The 21,077-nt window shown below is 41.5% G+C and overlaps 1 protein-coding gene across 2 annotated transcripts in view; it reads right to left on the bottom strand.

Moving 5' to 3' along the window:
• Nucleotides 1-21,077, bottom strand: part of CNTNAP5 (contactin associated protein family member 5) — an 864,792-nt gene that overhangs the window by 492,995 nt on the left and 350,720 nt on the right. For both annotated transcript variants that reach the window (XM_028133206.2, XM_054723360.1), the window contains exon 4: nucleotides 14,989-15,136. In XM_028133206.2, the coding sequence (XP_027989007.2) occupies nucleotides 14,989-15,136 (148 nt within the window). The remainder of the gene's footprint in view (nucleotides 1-14,988; nucleotides 15,137-21,077) is intronic.

The following is a 21,077-nucleotide window of genomic DNA, read 5'->3' as shown; positions in this document are numbered from 1 at the left end:
GAGTACTGAGACATGCCCCCTCATCCACCCAGGAATACTGAGACATGCCCCCTCATCCACCCAGGAGTACTGAGACATGCCCCCCTCATCCACCCAGGAGTACTGAGACACGCCCTCTCATCCACCCAGGAGTACTGAGACATGCCCCCTCATCCACTCAAGAGTACAGAGAAACTCCCCTGCATCCACCCCGGAGTACTGAGACACAACCCCTCATCCACCCAGGAGTACTGAGACACAACTCCTCATCCACCCAAGAATACTGAGACACGCCCTCTGAATCCACCCAGGAGTACTGAGACAGGCCCCTCATTCACCCTGGAGTACTGAGACATCCCCCCCTGTATCCATCCAGGAGTACTGAGACATGCCCCCTGCCTCCATCCAGGAGTACTGAGACATGCCCCCTGCCTCCATCCAGGAGTACTGAGACATGCCCCCTGCCTCCATCCAGGAGTACTGAGACATGCCCCCTGCCTCCATCCAGGAGTACTGAGACATGCCCCCTGCCTCCATCCAGGAGTACTGAGAAATGCCCCCTGCCTCCATCCAAGAGTACTGAGAAATGCCCCCTGCCTCCATCCAGGAGTACTGAGAAATGCCCCCTGCCTCCATCCAGGAGTACTGAGACATGCCCCCTGCCTCCATCCAGGAGTACTGAGAAATGCCCCCTGCCTCCATCCAGGAGTACTGAGAAAAGCCCCGCCTCCCAGAGTGCTGAGAAACACCCATGCTGGCTGACTTCCACTGAGCCCATAATTGCTAACCCAGCTGTCATAGTCTGTTTTCTGAGAGGGACAGAGTTCTGGGGGATATTCTGTCACATTTGATGGATGTTAGTAGCTTGTCAGCAAACCAGTGGAAAAAGAGCTCCACTGAATAAAAGATTCCCACCTCGAATCCCAGGTGAGCTGAGCAGGGCTCTGTGCGGGCCACTGGCTGGATCAGCGTCCTCAAGGTCTGGAAAGCCCAGCTCGGTGTGGACAGGAGAAATTCAATTTCCTGGAGACAATTCCTCTCACTCAGACCCTTCAGCTATTCAAAGTCAGCGAGGTTTTCAATACAATCACAGTGGAAGCTACTCTCCTAACAACCATACAAGAAACATGATGATTACTCAGACCACACACTTGCTCTGAATACTCCAGGTCTTTGGCTAGCAATCCACAAACCACACAGCTTCCCACCATCAAGTCAAATTTGCACAGATCCTCCACCAATTCTGTGACTTTTCCAGGCCTCATCAGAGGCTCATGATAACCTCAGATAAACTGTGACAACTAGGTAAATTCCTAAAGCTAACTGTGCCAACTCCTAAGAATAGATTTCCTTACAGAATTTCTCACATTGCTATGCATGACAGCAGGCAAAAACAGGACAGGTGTCAAGGAGACAACACAGAAAAACAGTCATAGTATTAAAAAGACAAAACACCAAATTCCAATCCTACCTCAGCGTAGTATTATTTTAGCTCTTAGAGTGAGACCCACCTGCACATACCCCAGATTTGTAGGCATCTCTGAGTACACTTCAAATTTGTAGTTCAACTGAGCTGTTCGCTAATCACAAAGATTATGCCAAAATAATTCATTCATTTATGGAACTTCCAAAGCAGTAGAGATGCTTTGTTTATTCCTAAATTCACTGACACATATTGGCATATTCTGTACACTTTTTGGTCAGTGTGCTGTGTTGTGAGATACAAAGATGATTGGGAAGCAGGTCACTCCATTCAGGGACTCAGACACAGTAACATTAACTAAGCAGAGAGCGCTAGATAGTTAAACTGGGAAAACAGCTGGGGCTTGGACTACAGGAAGCAAGATGATCACCCCGAGAGGAAAGTGCAGTGTGAAACATGGCAGGTCACCCCCACTAGGGTGCAGGCAGACTAACAAAAGCTTTCAAGAAGGGGATAAGGTTTCACAATCTATTCACCAGTTCACAGAAAGAATCTTCAAGACAAAGGCTGACACTGAGCAGCCAGCTGCTGTGAAAATAGCATAAAACAGTGGTGAGCTGCTTTCTGCTTCAGAGGACCATCCATGGTCTTCAGCCACAACATACAATTGCTCCCTGAAAGGGTGTTGGCACAAGGAGAGACATTTAAAGAGCTGTGTCAAAATTGGAGAAGAGAACTGCAATTTCCCCTCCCAAGACTAGTTATTTATTTTTTTGGGGGAAAACAAAAACAAAAACTTGCCATAGTTTTATATTTGGGGGAATTGAACATTCTTTGTTAATGATTCTACCTGGGCACAGTCTTCTGAACTTTGTACAAGAGGCCAGTGGGAGGAGTAACAGTAAATTACCCAGGTGACCATTTCAACAGAGTGAACATAAAACAAACTGCAGGAGGCAATGCCTTGGCACTGTGTGGAAAACCAGTGTTGCATTTGGTCATTTTTCCTTTTAAGATTTCTGTTAAAATTGCCATCATTAGCATAAGTTCATGGGAAGCAAAACCATATAGTCAGAAAAATCACAAACATTAGTCCATCATGAAAAAGTGCTAGCTGTGGATCTCCCTCCTGTGCAAGCCTCACATAGGACAGGTTCCCTCCACCTCCACTAAAAGAATTCATGTCTGCTTTCCCCACTACTACAGCCTTTGAGTTCCTGAAGAGCAGGGCTCCTCTTATTCAGTGCTATATCTCCAAAGTCTAGAAGAAAGGGGGTATTGAGAGATGTTGATTGTGGAAAATATGTTCAGATCCTCAATCAACCAAAACCTGGTTTTTACTTAATGTGTTTTTATTGCACATACATATGTATATTTGTCTCCCATTAGAAAATACATTTCAGATATTTCTATATGAGGCAAGAGAAAGAAGAGTCGGCAGATTTCTTCTTAGACTAACTCAATCTGAAGATATCTCTAGGCCTCAATTTCATCGTCAATAAAATGAAGTAACGGCAATGAATGGCCTTGGTTGTTTTTCCAGTTATAAAATGCTATGATATCCGGAATAGAATTCGAAGCTACATTGGTGTCTCCAAGCCCAGGTCTGATGGCTGTCATCCTGCCTCCCTCTCTTCAGTCTTTGCAAACTTGGCCTTTTGAGGTTCCCTGTAATGTGGCCTAAGGGCCTTAGCAAGCCAAAGATGAAGCCTACAACTTCATGGCCTCCACCCTGCATGAGAAGAGGCCTCAGAGGATGAGAGCAACCACAAGGAGGGCAGCTGAGACTGGGATGGCAAAGAGATTTCTCTGGGGAAGAATAGGACTCAGCTCAGAGGTTGATGAATTTTGGATGGCACCATTTGGCAATAATTAACCCAATAGGAGAAAGGTGTTTTTTGTTGTTGCGTTTTGTTTTTTTTTTTTTGTTTTGTTTGTTTTTTTAAAGGAGGCAACCTGAGGTATAACCTGATGTCTGTATTTTTTAATGATGCATTTGGGAAGCCTGACAGATCATTAAATCTTATCAGAATTTATAATGCTTTAAAATTAATTAGCTTTTCATCATTTAAAGAATTCAAGCAGAAACCCCAGACAAGAGCCCAGATAACCTAAGCCTCCAGAGGGGCTCGTGAAGGTGTGGGAACCCTTTGCACCTGTGTGTAATGAAGTTTACCTACTTGCTTTGAGGTATGGGGGGCCTAAGGTCCTGAAGAAGGAAGAAAATAAAGACTGGGAGAAGTTAGGTGGCCACCTTGAATATCAAATTAAGATAATGATAATCATACCTAATACTTTGAATACTTATTATCACATGCTAATAACTATTTCAAGCAATTTGCATGTATGAAATGAGCACTATTATTACCTATTTTTGTATAGGAAAAAAAAACCCACTATGTATACAGTGGATCCAAGATTATCAAAGACTACACAACTATTAGGTGATAAAATAGGTTTGCATCTCTATGGTTTCATTGTATAACCCATGTGTTTAATATCACTGTACACGGCCTTTAAAAGTGTGTTAATGTTTCCCTGAAAATTCTTAAGATTAGCTATCATAAACATAAAAATCACAATTTAGACTAAGATTGGACTCTCAGAGTTAGATGAGCACTTTGAGAAAATAGTTTTAAATTCTGGCTCCATGTAACAATCACTTAGGAACAACAACAAAAAATACTTAAGCTGTAGTCCTTACACAGTGATTATGATTTAGTTAGAGTATGGCCAGAGGAGATATTAAAGATATCCGTATTGCAGGTGATCTCATGCAGAGTTAGCTTGGAGAGGACAGGCATGGAATAGCAAAGTAGAGATGTGCTGGCCCAGGAGTCCTGGCCTAGTCAACAGCTCAGCTTCGTCCCTGGACACACTAGCTACATATGCTCAGGAACTATAGACTGCTCACCTTAATCTTGTGACTAAAAAAAATAATATGGGCATTAGAAGTTGAATATATTGTTTTCCCTGTAATAAAATGCCCCCGTATACTTTCAGACACATAGTGGAAGGCCTGAGACTATAGGGACAACACAGAACTGGGTTCAAGTCCTGCCTCAGAAAGCTACAGGGCATGCCATTTTGGGAAACTTGTACATTCAATGAATTTCATTGCTATTAATGAAAACAGGACTTTTACTGAGCTAAGAACTGGGAATCTTGGTTGGTGTGGTCTTTGCCCTTATGGAGCTCAAAAACTAGAGAGTGAGATAGGTAGTTCACAATGAAATACACTGTAAATCACTATCTGTCTATAGTGTATCTATTTGTCTATCAATAATCTGTCTATCAATACATCTTCCTAATCCCTCTCTCTCTCTCTTTCTCTCTCTCTCTCTCTCTCTGCCTCTCCATTCCCCGCCCCCATATATATCCTACAGGGCCTGTTCTTCATGCACAGGACTTTAATTTTTCTCCTAAGGGCAGGCAGAGCTATTGAAAGGCAGAGCCATTGAAACGTTTTCAGCAGGAAGTGGCTCAGCTCTGGATTTAATGATGACACTGCTGGCTGCAGCAGAGATAACAGACTAAAAGAGAAGAGTGAAAGTGATTGCGGAGGTGCAACATTCAGGTGATAGAAGATGTATCTGAACTAGGCTGGTAACTGTGAAGATGAAAACAATGAACGTGTGTTTTTGATGTTTCATGGAAGTAACAGCAATAGTACTTGGTAATTGATTTACTGTGTGCAGTAAGGGGAAGAAAAAATTTCAAGACAGATTCTCATGTCAAGTTTAGGCAACTGGTAGTGTTTATGCTAAGTGAAATAAGCCAGTCAGAGAAAGACAAGTATCACATAATTTCACTTATATGTGGATTCTAATGAACAAAATGAATGAACAATCAAAATAGAGACAGACTCATAGATAGAGAAAAGAGACTGGCAGCTGACTAGGGTGGAGTGGGAGGGTGGAGGAATTGAGAAAAACATTTTTAAAAAGGGAAAAATGCATGAACATGGACAACAGTGTAGTGATTGCCAGGAGGAAGTGGGTGGTGAGAGGTAGAAGAGGATAAAGGGGGATAAATGGTGATGAGCAGAGGCTTGACTTGGGGTGATGAACACACAATACAGTGTACAGATGATGTGACGTAGAATTGTGCACCTGAAACCTCTATAATTTTGTTAATTAGTGTCACCCCAATAATTTAAATGAAAAGGAAAAAAAGATCTAGGAAATGTTTGACCTATTAAATTCAGATGAATAACAATTATAGAACTCTGACATAAATGTTATTAAGCAATAAAATGAAATAAATACCACAAGAAGAAGACACTGAGTGCAGTTGGAGGGTACAAGTTGATAAAGAGTTCCCTAAAGGACATGCTAAATTGAAGGTATTTATGACATATCCAACCTGGGATATCAATGAGGCAAATGAAAATATATTTTTAGAGCTCAGAAGAAATATTTGCCTCAGGATGCAAATTACTTCATTTATATAAAAGTCACTTCACCCTTATAATGTCAGTTTCCTCTTCTATAGTACATTCAAGTAGTAATACATAACTTAAAAGACTATTATGAGTTTAGGAGTGTGTTGTATCATAGAGTACAGACAAAATGACAGTAGGGGAAGAGATATTGATGATGATGGTGGTGGCATTTCTAATGGTGGTTGCTCGTTTAATGATGGGAAAGTTGCCATCAAGAGGAAAGATACTGGCTCTGTCGCCAAGAAAAGAGTTGCAATTAATCACAGCTCAGGATGATTTTCCTCATCTGTTTTTCTCTACAAGAGATAAAATATTTCACACAAGTCTATATTGACACCTTTAAGTGTTCATCTTTATGTCACCAACTTGGCGATATAGCATAACCATCATTTCCTTGGTTCACCAGCATGAACATGTTTGGCCAAAGACTGATCAATTGACCAGAGGAAGAAAACAAAAAATGCAAAACTTAAAAATAATATACCCCATTAGGCAGAGGTAACACTGGAGAGAAATGATACTGAAGGATATATGTAATAATTCTTATGGAAATATAATGTAGAAATTTTAGCTGTCAGATATCTGTACATGGACTATATCTCTTAGCCAAAATGAACTTGATATACAGCCAGAAGAGCTTATAACTGGTTCATAAAAATTATTTTTAAGGAGGTTAAAATTCTTTTCTTGGTTTACTATGGAGTTACTTACTCCATGGAATTATTTAGCAGTAGTAATCATAACAGGAGGCCTTTTATCTTTGTAGAATGTAGTAGGAGGCCACATTTGATTCTACTCTTGGGCATAGAGAGAGAACCTGAAGGTGGCAGATATTTGAGATCCTGGAGCCTATAAAGCAGAAGTTAAAATAGCCACAGACAGAGAGCTGAACCTGAGAGAGGGCTCTTGCCTGGTACAGGATATGGTTAATGTTGCTCCGAAGGCAGCATGTAGTGGAAACACAGGGGTGTCTTCTACAGACATGTATTTACATTGGTACTAGCTCTCACTAAGCACAGGCTACTTGTTAGACACTCTGTTCTATGCTTTATTCATCACAACTAAAAAATGGCACAGCAGTCTTTGACATAATCACCACTGTCATTTGGAGATGAGAAGACAGGGGCTCAAAGAAGTCAAGAGTGTTTGCTGGAAGAGTCATCTTTTTTAAGAGCAGACCATTTGTCCAATTGCTTATATTTGGATACTCACAAAGGAATCTGCTGCTCCTGATTTCATTGTGACCAGGGCAAAAAGCAGCTCTGGCTGCATGAAGGCAGCAGGAACCACAAGAAATAGGACAGTCGTCCTGGCATTTATGAAAGAAAACAAAGGCACTCCAAGAGAAAGGCTTTAAAAACATAAATATTTAGGAAAAATGGGACATACTTTACTTCTAGAGGTTTAAATATAGAATATACCAGAATAGGTTTATGGAGGATTTAATAACCTTCAATTTAGAAATTACAATTATGCATAATTTCAATTATTCAAGAAGAAAAAAGTATGAGGGATTAGAGAAACCCATGTATAAGGAAAATTCTTATAAGCTCATAATTTTATTACCTATAAAATATATGTATACATACAAGATAAAAACAGTACTGTACATTTGAAAAATGCAATAAAAAGTCCCAAAAATGAGTAAGGCTGACTAGCCTCTTGGTAAAAAAATAAATACATTAAATCTCCGTGGGACCTATGGCAGTTTCCAGACACTGAATTAGGTCCCAGGGAACCAAGAGGAAGGAGGGGTCCCTGCTTCCCGAACAGGCCGGGGAGCAGGCAGGAAAGCCAGGTAACTTTAATCTAACCAGGCAAGATGTGGAATTTAAGCTGAAAACCTTAAGGGGTCACGTGACAAGGTCTGGGAGCTTTACAAGTTGGTGATATTAGATCTGGGCAGTGAATGGCCATCAGGAGGCATCCTGATGAAGGAGAATAAGGATATTTCAGAAAACAGTGGCAGCAATTAGGAACCCATGGAGTCAGGAGAGAATCTCACAGTCTATGCACTTGGAGGAAGGTGACTATGGGGGTGTGGCAGGTAAAAGGGGGGAGTCCAGGTCTGTGAGGGGTGTGAGCTCTGCCCAGGGCTGTGAGGATCCCCAAGGGGATGAGCTGGTGCTCCCCTCAGCAGTCCTGCAGCAGGAAGGCCATCTGAGCAGCTCCTAAAGAGCTGGGGGAGGGAACAGGAGGGACAAACTTGTGAGTGCTGTGCATGCTGAGCCCCTGGGAAGGAGGACATGCAGGGTCCCAAGACAGTGCTTGCAAAAGAAACCTACAGCACAGAATGGTTAAGCCAGGTTTAGGGAGAGAAGAAGAAGGAGAAACAAAAGAGAAGCCTTCATTTGGGGCCAAATCCTTTTGTTGGTTGGCAACTGAAAGCCAGTGAAGTCCTCACGTCCCAGTCTGCTCTAAGTGCTCCAATGAGGAGGAGGCTGTTTGAACTGAAAAGGTCCACATTATCTGCAGAGAAGGACCATCTCCTACGATAAATGCCTGTGCTCCTGCAGGCCTGATGGATTCTATTTTAACCTACAGGAAAGAAGGTGCAGACAGTATGGGAAACGCAGGCGCAGGAAGGCACCTGTCTTCACTTCCCACTTCCTCATCGCCTGTCTCCTGCGTACTAAGCATAACCAACCTTGCAGCTCCCCACCCCCTCCTGCTCACCCCTCCTGCTGCCTGGGCTCCTCGCTGGGGGATGTGGCTACTGGACTTCTGAGACTCAGGAGGCAAGGCCAGATGTCCTCACCCTGACTCCAGCAGGGCCACCTGCTTGCTTTCCCCCTTTGCTTCCTTTGCAGATTGCTATCAGGCACATACAATCCCTTATTGAAGGTTTTTATTTACACACCTGTTAGCCCATCTTGGAATGTCAGCAATATCAATCATTCAGCAACACTTACTGAAGAGATGCTGTCTACTCAGCTCAGCCTGGGGCTGCCCGACAGGCACAGCCTTATGGAGGCTTAGAGTTGGGTTGGGGCTGAAAGTCATCAACAAAACAACCCCACAATTAACTAAATGCAATCATAACAATGCTTTAAAGGAAAAATACCGGACTTATGAAAGTACAGAGAAAAGGTTTTATTTATTATTTATATCTCTAAAGCTTTATGCCATGCTTAGCACACCTTAAGTGCTAAATACATGTTGAAGTGAATGAATGAAGGAGTATGCAGCAATTTCCAAAATGGTAAAAGTTTAAGACTTAAGACATTATAGAACTATAAGATTTCTACCAGTCTTTAGCAACATATTTAAATGTAATTTTGAGAAAAATTATTTATAAGAACATAGAAAAAATAGTTCTTTAGAATGGGTGTATTCACAGCAAGTACTTGCTCTTAACCCAGCTGTCCTTGCTGGCATAACGAGACTGAACTGATGTGTGTGCCCAGCCATTTCACAAATATTCATCAAATTCCTGTCTGTGCCTGCTCCCAGGGCATGTACATTCTGGCACAGGACTGGAGAGGGCAAATGACAAACAAGTGAGCCCAAACAAACATTATTCTGATTTGTAGGCGGCCCCAGGAATACAATAAAAGCACAGCATATAACTATGGATTAGTGCTGAGTGCAGGGGAAGTAGGTGACTTTAGAGGGACAATAAGACTGGACTTCCCTGAAGAGGTGACATTATAATTGAGAAGCACATAGACCAAAGGAGTTAAACATGTGGCTGAGGTAGAAAAAGCCTGGCATGTTTAAGAAATAACAGGAGAGTCTGTATGGATGGGGAGGAGTAGAAGAAACTTAAAGACACTCAATGAGGAATTTTATTTGCTTGTAAGGATTTTCACTTTTAAATGAAGCCAGTAGGGAAATGATGATATTTTTTTTCTTATTGATAAAAATCACTTTGGCTATTGCAGGAAACAGTGGGTTTGGGTGGAGTGTGTCCTGGAGCAGGACTCCTAATAGGGGTCTGTTTAAGAACTCCAGGTGGTACTTACAGAGGCTTCTACTCAGGAAGGCAGGAGATGTGCATGGATTTAGGGTATGACTTGTTGAAAGGACTGGTAGAGCCACTGGGAACTGTAGATAAATTGCACAGGAGTAAAGGTTTGGGAAAATAACAATCAAGGCTGCTTCGGGGTTTTTCGTTGGCAGGTGGAGCCCGTTTCTGAGATGGGGCGATGCGAATGAGCAAGATATTGAGAGAATGGTAATCAAGAATTGTTTCTGCCATATTAACTGTAGGTGAGACTTTCAGGAGGACATATGAAGTATACTGCATGTATGATTCCAGAGTCAGGCCAGGAGCCGCACGGGTGGGGGTGATCAGCACACTGATGGTGTGTAAATGTTGGAAACGCTGTAATTCAGCTAGGTTTGGGGGGGGTGGTTGATAGGAAGTGGAAGTCCTGAGACAGCCTCTGATTGAGTAGAAGTAACAAGTCAGAGAGAAGGGGAAGCAGGTTTTTATAAAGAAGAAATAGCTCGTTGAACCAATATAACTGAGGGTGAGTAGAGTGAGAACAGTGAGGTGACCATTGGGTTGGCTGTGTGGAGGTCGCTGGTGGTCTGGACAGAAGCATCTCCTGTGGTGCATTCTGCCTCAGTCAGCAGAAACAGTCAGTGCTGCATCCTGGCAGGATGGGCTCAGGGGGAGCAGCAGCTGCAGTCCACAGCTGGAATTTCTTCTTCCTCAGGGAAACTTCCCCTCTGATCATAAAACCTTCCCAGTGACTGAATCAGCCCCATCAGAATATGGAGCCTAATCTCCTTTAATTAAGGTCAAATGATTGTGATTATAGACCTTACCCTCACATAGGTAACACCTAGATTTGTGTTTGGCTGAATAATGGGGGACTATTGCTTTACTAAATTGACACATTAAACTGATCACCACATGGCTAAAGACCCACTGAAATCACTTGCAGTATGAAGGGAGGTGAGCAGATGGAATCCTAATAAAGTCAAGGTTTGGAGAGAAGCTATTCTGTGAAGAAGAGGGGAGAGGAGGAGGAGAGTAAGCTGCTAAATAGGGTCATGGGCTTTGTTGTTCTTGTTTTGGTTGATAGCTTAGACAGCAAAATTTTATGTTTATAGGAATAACTCAGTGAAAAGAGGGTTGGATGAGGTTGAAGGGGAGTTTTTGATTCAGAGGACACGCTGAGATGTTGGTTTTGGATAGAAACTGTGAGACGTTTTCTTTTTTTCTGAAAGAAAAAGCATCAACGCACAGGACTAGTGATCAAAGACTATGGAGTACCAACTCGAGGATCATCACAGACAACATTCTGTGTCCTACAGCCCTTTAAGGCGCTTAACTGCCCATCACTAGGATATTTACCTGTAGGTAGTTTATTCCCTTAGATATACTTACTAGACATGGAGCATACCTGGAGAGGAGTCCACATAGTATTGAGCTACTTCAAAGACAAAAGCACTTAGCTTGGTTGAGAATTTGGCTTTAGCAGATCTATGGACCTCCAGACATTGTAGAACAATTTGCTTATCACTGTAGGCACTTTACTTAAGAGAGGACCCCTTGCCGCCCTCATGTTAACAAAGGGATCCATCCCAGAGGTAGTTAAACATGTTTCTCAAAGGTCTCCTTCAAACCTGCAGTCTTTTATTTACCTTGATGTTATGAGTGTTTCTTGTAGCAACAACACCACCATAAAAAAACAAGGACAACTGACTGGACTGAGAGAGCACAAAAATATGAGGACATCTTAACACGTAATGGGATTATTAAACCAAAATAGATAGTTGAAGTGATAAGTAACCCTCTTAGTTCAGCATTAAAGGTTCATGTTGTACTTAAAAACTAACGCTCTAATAGTAACAACTGTCATCAAGAGAAGATGTAACAACATATAAACATATATACCACATCTTCTTTATCCATTTATCCATTCATCCTACAGTGGACACCTAGGATACCTTGGCTATTGTAAATAATGCTGCAAAGAACATAGGGGTGCACATATCTTCTTGGATTCATGTTTTAATTTTCTTTAGATAAATACTCAGAAGTAGAATTGCTGGTCTTATGGGATAGATCTATTCTTTTCAGATTTTTGAGGAATCGCCATACTGTTTTCCATAGCATCTGCACCAATTTGCAGTCCCATCAACAGTTCATAAGGGTTCCTTTAATCTCCACATCCTAGCCAATTTTTTTTTTTTTTGTAGATTTACTGATGATAGCCATTCTGACAGGTGTGAGGTGGTATCTCATTGTGGTTTTGATTTTCATTATCTTAATGATTATTGATGTTGAACATCTTTTCATATGGCTGTTGACCATCTGTTTGTCTTCTTGGGAACAATGTCTTTTAATGTCTTCTGCCCATGTTTTATTGGATTGTTTATTTGTCTTTTTTAAATATATTTTTTGTTGATTTCAGAAAGGAAGGGAGAGGGAGAGAGAGATAGAAACATCAATGATGAAAGAGAATCATTGATCGGTTGCCTCTTGTATGTCCCTCAGTGGGGATCAAGCCCACAAGCCAGGGCATCTGCCCTGACTGGGAATCGAACAGTGACCTCTAGATTCATAGGTCCACACTCAACCACTGAGCCATGCGAGCTGGGCTCTTTATTTATCCTTTGTTATTGAGTTGTATGCATTCCTTATATATTTTGGATACCAAACCCTTATTTGATACATAATTTGCAAATGTATTCTTCCATTCAGTAGATTGTCTTTTTGTTTTGTTTTCTTAGCTGTGCAGTGATTTAGTTTGATGAAGTACCATTTGTTTATTTTTGCTTTAATTTTCTTTGCTCAAGGGAACATATCCAAAAAGAAATTACTCAATGGATGTCAAATAGTTTACTATCTATGTGTTCTTCGTGAAGTTTTATGGTTTCAGGCTTTACAATTACAATGGAATATTATGTAGCAATTAAAAAAAAGAATAAGATCTAGTCATTTTGAGAACATGGATGGACCTAGAGGGTATTATGCTAAGTGAAATATGTCAGACAGAGAAAGACACATTCCATAAAGTCTCATTCATATATGGATTATAAACAAATAAAACAAGATAAAATCAGACTCATAAAAATGAGGATCAAAGGGATCATGACAAAAGGGATGGGGCTTTGGGTGAAAAAGGTGACAAAGAATATAGACAACTAGAGGCCCGGTGCACAAAATTCATGCACTCGGGGGGGGGGGGCAGTCCCTCGGCAAGGCCTGCGCCCTCTCACAGTCCAGGAGCCCTAAGGAGATGTCTGGCTGATGGCAGCAGGCCTAAGCTGGCAGTCAGAAATCCTTAGTGCTGCCAAGGAGGAAGGGAGAGGCTCCCACCACCGCTGCTGCACTCGCTAGCTGTGAGCCCGGCTTCTGGCTGAGCGGCACTCCCCCTGTGGGAGCACACTGACCCCCAGGGGGAAGCTCCTGCATTGAGTGGGGTTGGGCCAAAACCAGCTCTCCTACATCCCCTGAGGGGTCCCAGATTGTGAGAGGGTGCAGGCCAGGCCGAGGGATCCACTGGTGCACAATTGGGGTTGGGGAGGGATGTGGAAGGGCTCCAGGGCATTTCAAGCCTGTCTTGCTAAGTCCTGATTGGCCAGACCCCAGCATCAAGCTAACCTACTGGTAAGAGCGTCTGCCCCCTGGTGGTCAGTGCATATCATAGCAAGCAGTTGAGCAGCCTTAGCATATCATTAGCATATTACGCTTTGATTAGTTGAATGGACGACTGGACAACTGGGCACTTGGCATATTAGGCTTTTATTATATAGGATAATAATATTGTGCTAGGTATACTTGGCAACAGATGAATACTAGAATTAGTGTGGTGATCACAATATAAGTTATAAAAATATCAAATCACTATGTTCAAATCACTGTCTTGTACATCTGAAACTAAGATAACTAATATAAAATCATACATTAAATACAATTAAATAAAAATTAATTCATTGATTTTTAAAACAGAGAAAAGAGCAATGAGAGAATGTGGATGCCCAGGACGCTGGGAAGGGCAGCCTGTGTAAATGGATGGCCTGTGCTTTGTGCTGTGAGGGCTGCTATGGACGGCAGCATCGCCTTGACATAGTGGTTTGTTGACCCATCTGTTGTAAACACGTTCTTCCTGAAAGGGCTTGCTCAAGATAAAGACAGTCATTTGGAAGTGGATTTCCTCTGTGCAGGGCTTTATGTTTGGTAACACTCTATGTCCGTAGTGTCTCAGGGGAGCGTGTGAACACTCAGCTTTCTGAATACCTACCCCCAGAAGTCGTAGTCCAGTTTGAACAGGACAGGGCTAAGAAAGTGCATTTTTAAGAAGCTCTCCAGAGGATTCTGCAGGTGCTCACTGATCATACAGTGGGAAAGAGTACATGCATGCAACCCATTAGGCTGGCTTGTCACCCAAAGCAGGAATCTATTGAACTAATTTATGCTAAAGTGGTAGTGAGAACATGTGTTTATTTATTAGGGTCATAGCATATCCGTCACTGCGAAGGCAGGAAAACTATCTATTTTTACACAATTTTAGGTTTAAATATAAAGCCTGAAGGAGGAGAATGATAGGGATGGAAAACTTTCTTGTATAATTTTGACCTTCTTTTAGAGTGATCATCTGTCCTACCCACATTTACAACCTTCTTTATATACAAGGTAGGCTCTGATTGTAAGTTCAGTACAAACAACTCCCAGAGAAAATAACGGCCAGCATAATTCCAGGACAGAGCATCCCAGGGTGCCCTGGGTGGAAATGTTCTTTTTCCTTCTTTTCTAGAGAAGTGAACAGGAGACGTTTTCTTTCCTCCTGGCTCTGAGAAAGGGGATAACTTTATCATAGTCACCCCCTGCTAGGAAAGAACTGAGCTTACATTATTATTTTATTGCAAGGAAAAATGGCAACTCAAACTTCAAAAGCCCTTAATTTTGAACTTTTTTTGTTGTTGTTGTTAAGTTATCATCATCTGTCACCTCGAACAAAGCTCCTTCATTTCTCAATAGAAGAGGGTTTTTTGTTTTGTTTTGTTTTGTTTTTTTTCTCTTCCCTGGATTGAATTTGACATTTTCAAATGTTTATAGGTTATTAAAACCCATAAAATATTTAAAACGATGAGATTGCCATTCTCCATGTAGATAAACTGGTTCTGTGTGGACAGTGCCCTCCCAAAGACACGAGTGCCGTAGGTCCACGTGGGTACTTACTATAGGAGCATCCGTAGACCTCAACCCGCATGCCAATCTTCCCACTTGGGTTCCATTCCAGGGGCACAAAGCGCACAAAGCGGGCTCTCACGGGGTGCAGCAACCTGTGGTGCACCACGCCGTCTGCATTCGTGTTTCCGGCAAAGGTCTGCAGAGAGAAGAGGCCCAGTGAGATCTGCCACTCGTGGCGTCTCCTTCACATGCCAGAGCTCAAGGGAAATCAGTGCAGACCCACACATGTTACTCCACAACACCTGTCAAAGGAAATCCTCAATTCCTCAGGTACTTCAAATGAAGCCAGACTCGGCTAAAAATTCTGCATTATATGTTGTTATATGTTTTTGGAAACACTGTACATTATTCTTTAATCTCCCCCCTCGGTTTTATCAATAAGTCAATCCTAGCAAGTCATAAGTTGTGACACCTAAAAGTGTTAGAAAGTGGGTGATACAATGAAGTTTTGATGTCCCTAATGTTCATATCACTGTGGGGTGGGAAACAACTGACAGTGGCCTCTTGAAGAAAAGGCATTTTTATAGTAATTGTTACTAATAATTGAGGGCAGTCACTATGCTAGGCACTTTCCATTATTACCATTTTGCAGATAAAACCAAAACAAAACACTGATGCCTAGAAAGAAAAAAAATGGGGAAGAAAAAAGTCTTCAATTTATCCATTTGGTTAATAGTTGGCCTGAGACTCAGTGCCAATGTTATCCTATTCCTAAACCTGTGGGTTTTCTATAGTCCCAGACTCTTAAAAGATTCTAGGGTCACTGTTATTAGAGAGGTAACAGGAGGATCCACGTTGTATGTAATTTCTTCCCCCAGTTCCTTGTGAAATTTAAGCAAAGGAACATAAAACATGGGAGCTAAAATTATACCTCCCAGCTTTCATTTGAATAAATGATTTCTGGAGTTGAAATTTTTCTTTTCTCATTAGGGTAAAATATACATAATGTAAATTTACCATTTTAAAGTCTATACTTCAGTGGCATTTAGTACATTCACATTGTTGTTCAACCATCCATCACCACTATCCACCCACAGAACCCATCATTCCAATTGTACGTGCCAGCTAGCACATTGCTTGCTTGCTTTCTTATCAGTCATCATCTGCCTTCTTTCCTGACTCAAGCATTCATAGCTAACGCCTGCTGGCTAATGCCCTCAAGCCATCAGTAAGTAGAAGATCCATTGGTTTTTCAAATGACCAAAGTGAACACAAAGGAAATGCTTTATCTATTTAGTAAAATCCATTTTCAAAGATCCAAAACTCAACCTGGTGTATCTTTAAAAACAGTTATGGATCTAGGATACCTTGAACAATCTGACATTTCTGCTGCACACAAAACACATACTGGCTAATAACTCTGACATTAAACAATTGATATAATCATTAAAACTATAAAATGGCTTATGAAAAGCCATTTCCTATTTTTTAGTTGTATCTACAACAAAACCCTTGCGTAAGAGAATAAGTTGGTGGAGAGAAATTCCTCAAGATTCAAATCTCACACTCCACATATTTCTCAGTTTTTCCCAATTTCTCTTTATCAAAAAAATAATACTTTTTTTGGCAGGCTGGTCCTTCCATAGGTCTTGCTCGTAACTTTAGCAACCTACACAGGTATAACATTCCCTCAATCCCTTGCTCACTTAGGAAGCACTCTTCCTTGTATAGTTCTTTTAAAAATTCACTTGCAGTCATATTCTTTGATATATATACAGACTTTTTTTTGGGGGGGGGGCATGATGGTTCTGCGGTTTTTCATTGTTTTGGATAGAGTGAAGGCATTTCACATTTTGCTACAATCTAGCAGGAAAGACTTTCATTCCTCTGGACTCCCTCAGCCACATGTGCTATCGTCCATTCCCGGCCATGTGTAGTCCCTGGGTCAGGAGCATCTTTTATCAACTGAGCTTTCAATAGGATCTCACACTGAGGGTGATGGGGTGCCCTCTCTGGGTTCTATACAATTTGTAGACTGAGTGGATTTTAAACTGACACTGAAGTCCTGGTTGCATATTTCCAGACAAAAGACTTATTTTTGAGCCTGGAGTCCTTTATAAGAACCCTTAGCTCATGTATGATTTGTTCCACTGAGGGGATCCTGAATTCACATCAAAAGGGGCAATATCCTGGATGATTATGTAACATTGCACAAGCAATTCAATCCTCTGTCTTTCAGTCTTTTAATCATAAATTTCACAGTTTCAAAAAGTCCACTAACCCAGGGTCCTACCATTTGCAGTTTCATAGTTCGACAATTTTATGTCCAAGCAGACCAAAACTTTTGAAGTCTCAAAGTGTATAATGTATGGTCCCAGGGCCCTCTTGGAGCTAGCAGCCTACAATCAGCTCAGAAACATTAAAGGCAGTGGCAGATAGAGTCTAGAGGAAGCTCATACTAAACTCTCACCAAGTTCACTTTCTGACAAGATCAAAGACAAGTACCACATAGCAATGCAGGTGGAGATAAAAACAAAACAAAACAAAAAGATCTCCTTACTCTCCTGTGAATTCCAAGGTTCTGTTGAATTCTTTAAAGCTACCACATACCCAAAGCCAGCTGAGTGGCTGCAGTAATTTATCAACAATACAAATGGTAGCTGAGAAACAATGAAGACTGACAATTGTTAAAAGTAGGAAAATGTCATCATATCATTCTATATCCAACAAAAATAACTTCCTATATAATAAAAAGCCAGGGACCATAAGTGGAATGACCGGAATGACCGCTGGACCAGTAGCCATGAGGGGCATTGACCACCTCTCAGTCCCTCTGCCCCAGCCTGCAGGCTCTGATCACAGTATGGCGAAAGGGGGACCATGGCGAACTGAGCCTCTTGGTCCCTCCCCTGTCCCGCAGGCTCTGGGGCACTGGAGCCATGCTGCGATTGGAACCACGGCAACCAGGGGGGTGGAGGCAATGGGGACTATATTGGGGACTGGCGAGCAGGCAGAAGATGGCCCTGATCACAGGCTAGGCCTAGGGACCCTACCCACACACAATTTCGTGCCCTGGGCCTCTACTTTAAATATGAAAAAACAACAGCAGTATTTTTTTTATAAGAAAAAGCAGTATTTTTTACATAGTTTATTACCTATAGCCTGCCACTAAGAATTGCTAAATAAACTCTACAATCTGAATAAATTGATGCCAGGTAGAACTTTCAGTGTACAGAAAGGAATTAAAAGCACTCAAAGTGGTAAATATGTGGGTAAAAATTAAAGACTAGTTTTCTTTCCTTTCTTAAACATTTTAAAAGTCAACACATAGTTGAAATAAAAATAATGTATTATGGTATTTATGACATATATAGAAGTAAAGATTTGTCAAAAAATAATGAAGGATGAAATTTAGGATAAATAGAATCATACTATTGAAAGGCTCTAGCATTATATATAAAACAATATGATGTCAATTTTAGGTAAACTACATTAAGTTCAGAATGCATAAAAATAAAATAAAAGGTATAGCCACAATGGCAATAAAAATGCAAAGATGAAATGCTGTAAAAACAAAAACAAAGAGCAACAGCAGTCTTGGTTTAATACAAAAATAAGGCAGGAAATGAGAAAAAAATGAAAAGTAACATAGGAAAAAATAAAAATAAATTTTACAATAGTATACTTAAACTTACCCTATTGATAATCACATTAAAAAGTTGAGTACAACTCCAGTTAAATGGCAGAAGTCTAGATTTTTTTTAAAAAGCCTGTCTATTAGCTTTTTATGTGATACTCATCTATATATATAAAAGCCAAACAACCAGGACAATGGAATGACCTGGATGACCAGAATGACCAGTCACTATGACATGCACTGTGGTGGCCAGCCAGCCAAATTTGGGCCCTGATCTACTCCCCCAACCACTGCAGCTCCTCCCCCTTGCTGGCCCCACCCCTGATCGCCCGCCCCCCACTGGCCTGGCCCTATCAGTCCCCATCAGGGTGGGCTAATCAGATCCCACCCATGCACAAATTCATGCACTGGGCCTCTAGTTTTTTAATAATAAAGAAATTGACAGGTTGAAAGTAAAAGGATGGGAAATGATGTTATGTGAAAATAGTAGGCATAATAAACCTGAAATTTCTCTATTAATATCATACAAAGTAGACTATATTGCAAAAGACAAGTAACATTTTTTTTAAAAAAATTATAAAGGGTCAATTTATAATGAAGAGATGAAACACTAAATGTGTAGGAAGATACATTAGAGATTCAAAACACAATGAGCAAAAACTGACAGAAACCAGAAGGAGAAAAATCCTCAGTTTTAGTTGTCTTTAAACACTTTCAGGAATTGACTGAATAAGTGGAAAAAATATCAAGGGTATAGAAGTTTCAAACAGCACTGTCAGTGAACTTAGCCTAATGAACGTCCATGCAGTATGTGAGGGCACAACTGCACATGTGGAACATCTCTAAGAGAGAGCGTGTTCCACATGATACAGTGTTAGTGAAACCAGACAGCTTGCTGCCTTACCACAATTAAATTACCTTAGGAATTGATACCAATAAACTACTTAGAACATCCTAAGATATCTGGAAGTTAACAAACACTCCTCTAAATAACCCATAAGTCAAAAAATAAATCACAATGGGAATTTAAAACTAGTTTGAATTAAATGGTGATAAAAGATCTGTATAGAAATGTATAGAACACACCCAAAGCAGTCCTTAGAAGAAATGTCTGTGGGTTTGTTTGTGTGTGTGTGTGCGTGTGTGTGTGTTTGTTTACATAGAAAGAAAGGAATAAAATTAAAAATCTCAGCTTATACCTGAGATTTTGAATAAGTGTAAATTGAACTCAGAATATTGGCAGATTTGAATAGTACTCATTATCCAATAATCTAATCTAATAATAGACAAATATGCAAATTGACCGCACCTTTGCTACACCTAAGCCACGCCCACCGGCCAAGCCACGCCCACCAACCAATCAGGACAAGTATGCAAATTGCCCCAACAAAGGTGGCGGCTAATTTGCATATCAAGACAGTGTCGAAAGAAGCCAAGAGCTGCAAAGGGGAGTAAAGCTTCGAAGAAGCAAGCAAGCCAGGGGGGCGGGGGGAGGAGAAGGGAGGAGCAAAGTCAGGGCCGTAGGTGAAGGGAAACGAAGGCGGGCTGGAGGAGAAGGTGGGGCCGGCGGCAAGGGCGGAGCAGAGGCGGGGCCGGGGCCGAAGGGAAACGCGGAGGAGAAGGCGAGGCGGGCGGCAAGGGAGGAACGGAGGCGGGGTAGAGTGCAGCAGGAAATCCCATTGCAGGAATTTTCCTGCAATGGGAAAGCTAGTAAGTAATAACAAACTACTGCAACAAAACATGATGCTGAGCAGAAGAACCAGCCCTGATGGCTGCACACTGTGATGGTGTGTGTGTGTGTGTGTGTGTGTGTGTGTGTGTGTGTGTGTGTGCAGAAGGGAACAGCCAACTCTGACTGTTGGAAATCAGGTCAGTAATTGTCTTGATGATGGGAAGAAGAAAATGACTGCAAAGAATGTCCATTTATTTCTGCACTAGGGACCCCTCCAGGGACGTCTGACTACAGGCCAGGCTGAGGGACCCCACCAGTGCATGTATCTGTGCACCCGGACTCTAATATGCATATAAGATCTTTGGATAATTTCTTCCCACCCTCCCCCTATTCCCCCTTCCCTCTGAGATTCATCAGTCTGTTCCATGTTCCCATGCCTGTACTTTGAGCATCTGCCCCCCTGGTGGTCAGTGCATGTCATAGCTACCAGTTGAACTGTCGGATGGTTGGCTGGTTGCTTAGGCTTTTATATATATAGATAGTATCCTTATAAGATAGGAAATGTGTATTCTCTTTATTCCATAGATAAAATAACTTAGTTTTAGAGAGTTTAAATTGGGTTATAAGTCACAAATCAATAAATTACAAAATTGGGACTGGATGAGAGAGATTCTGATTAAGATCTAGTGATCTTTTTATTTCACTCCCATTATCGCCCCATATGCCAGGTTTCTGAAGCCAACCAGATAATTTTAGTGGCACAATAAGAACTACCATTTATGAGGGTCTCCCCCACACCAGACACAGCAGGTCCTTGGATGCTACAGT

The sequence above is a fragment of the Eptesicus fuscus genome, chromosome 11 (genome assembly GCF_027574615.1).
Source record: "Eptesicus fuscus isolate TK198812 chromosome 11, DD_ASM_mEF_20220401, whole genome shotgun sequence".
Classification (NCBI taxonomy): Eukaryota; Metazoa; Chordata; class Mammalia; order Chiroptera; family Vespertilionidae; genus Eptesicus; species Eptesicus fuscus.
Note: the sequence above shows the minus strand (reverse complement) of the source record. Positions and strands in the feature narration are given on the sequence as shown.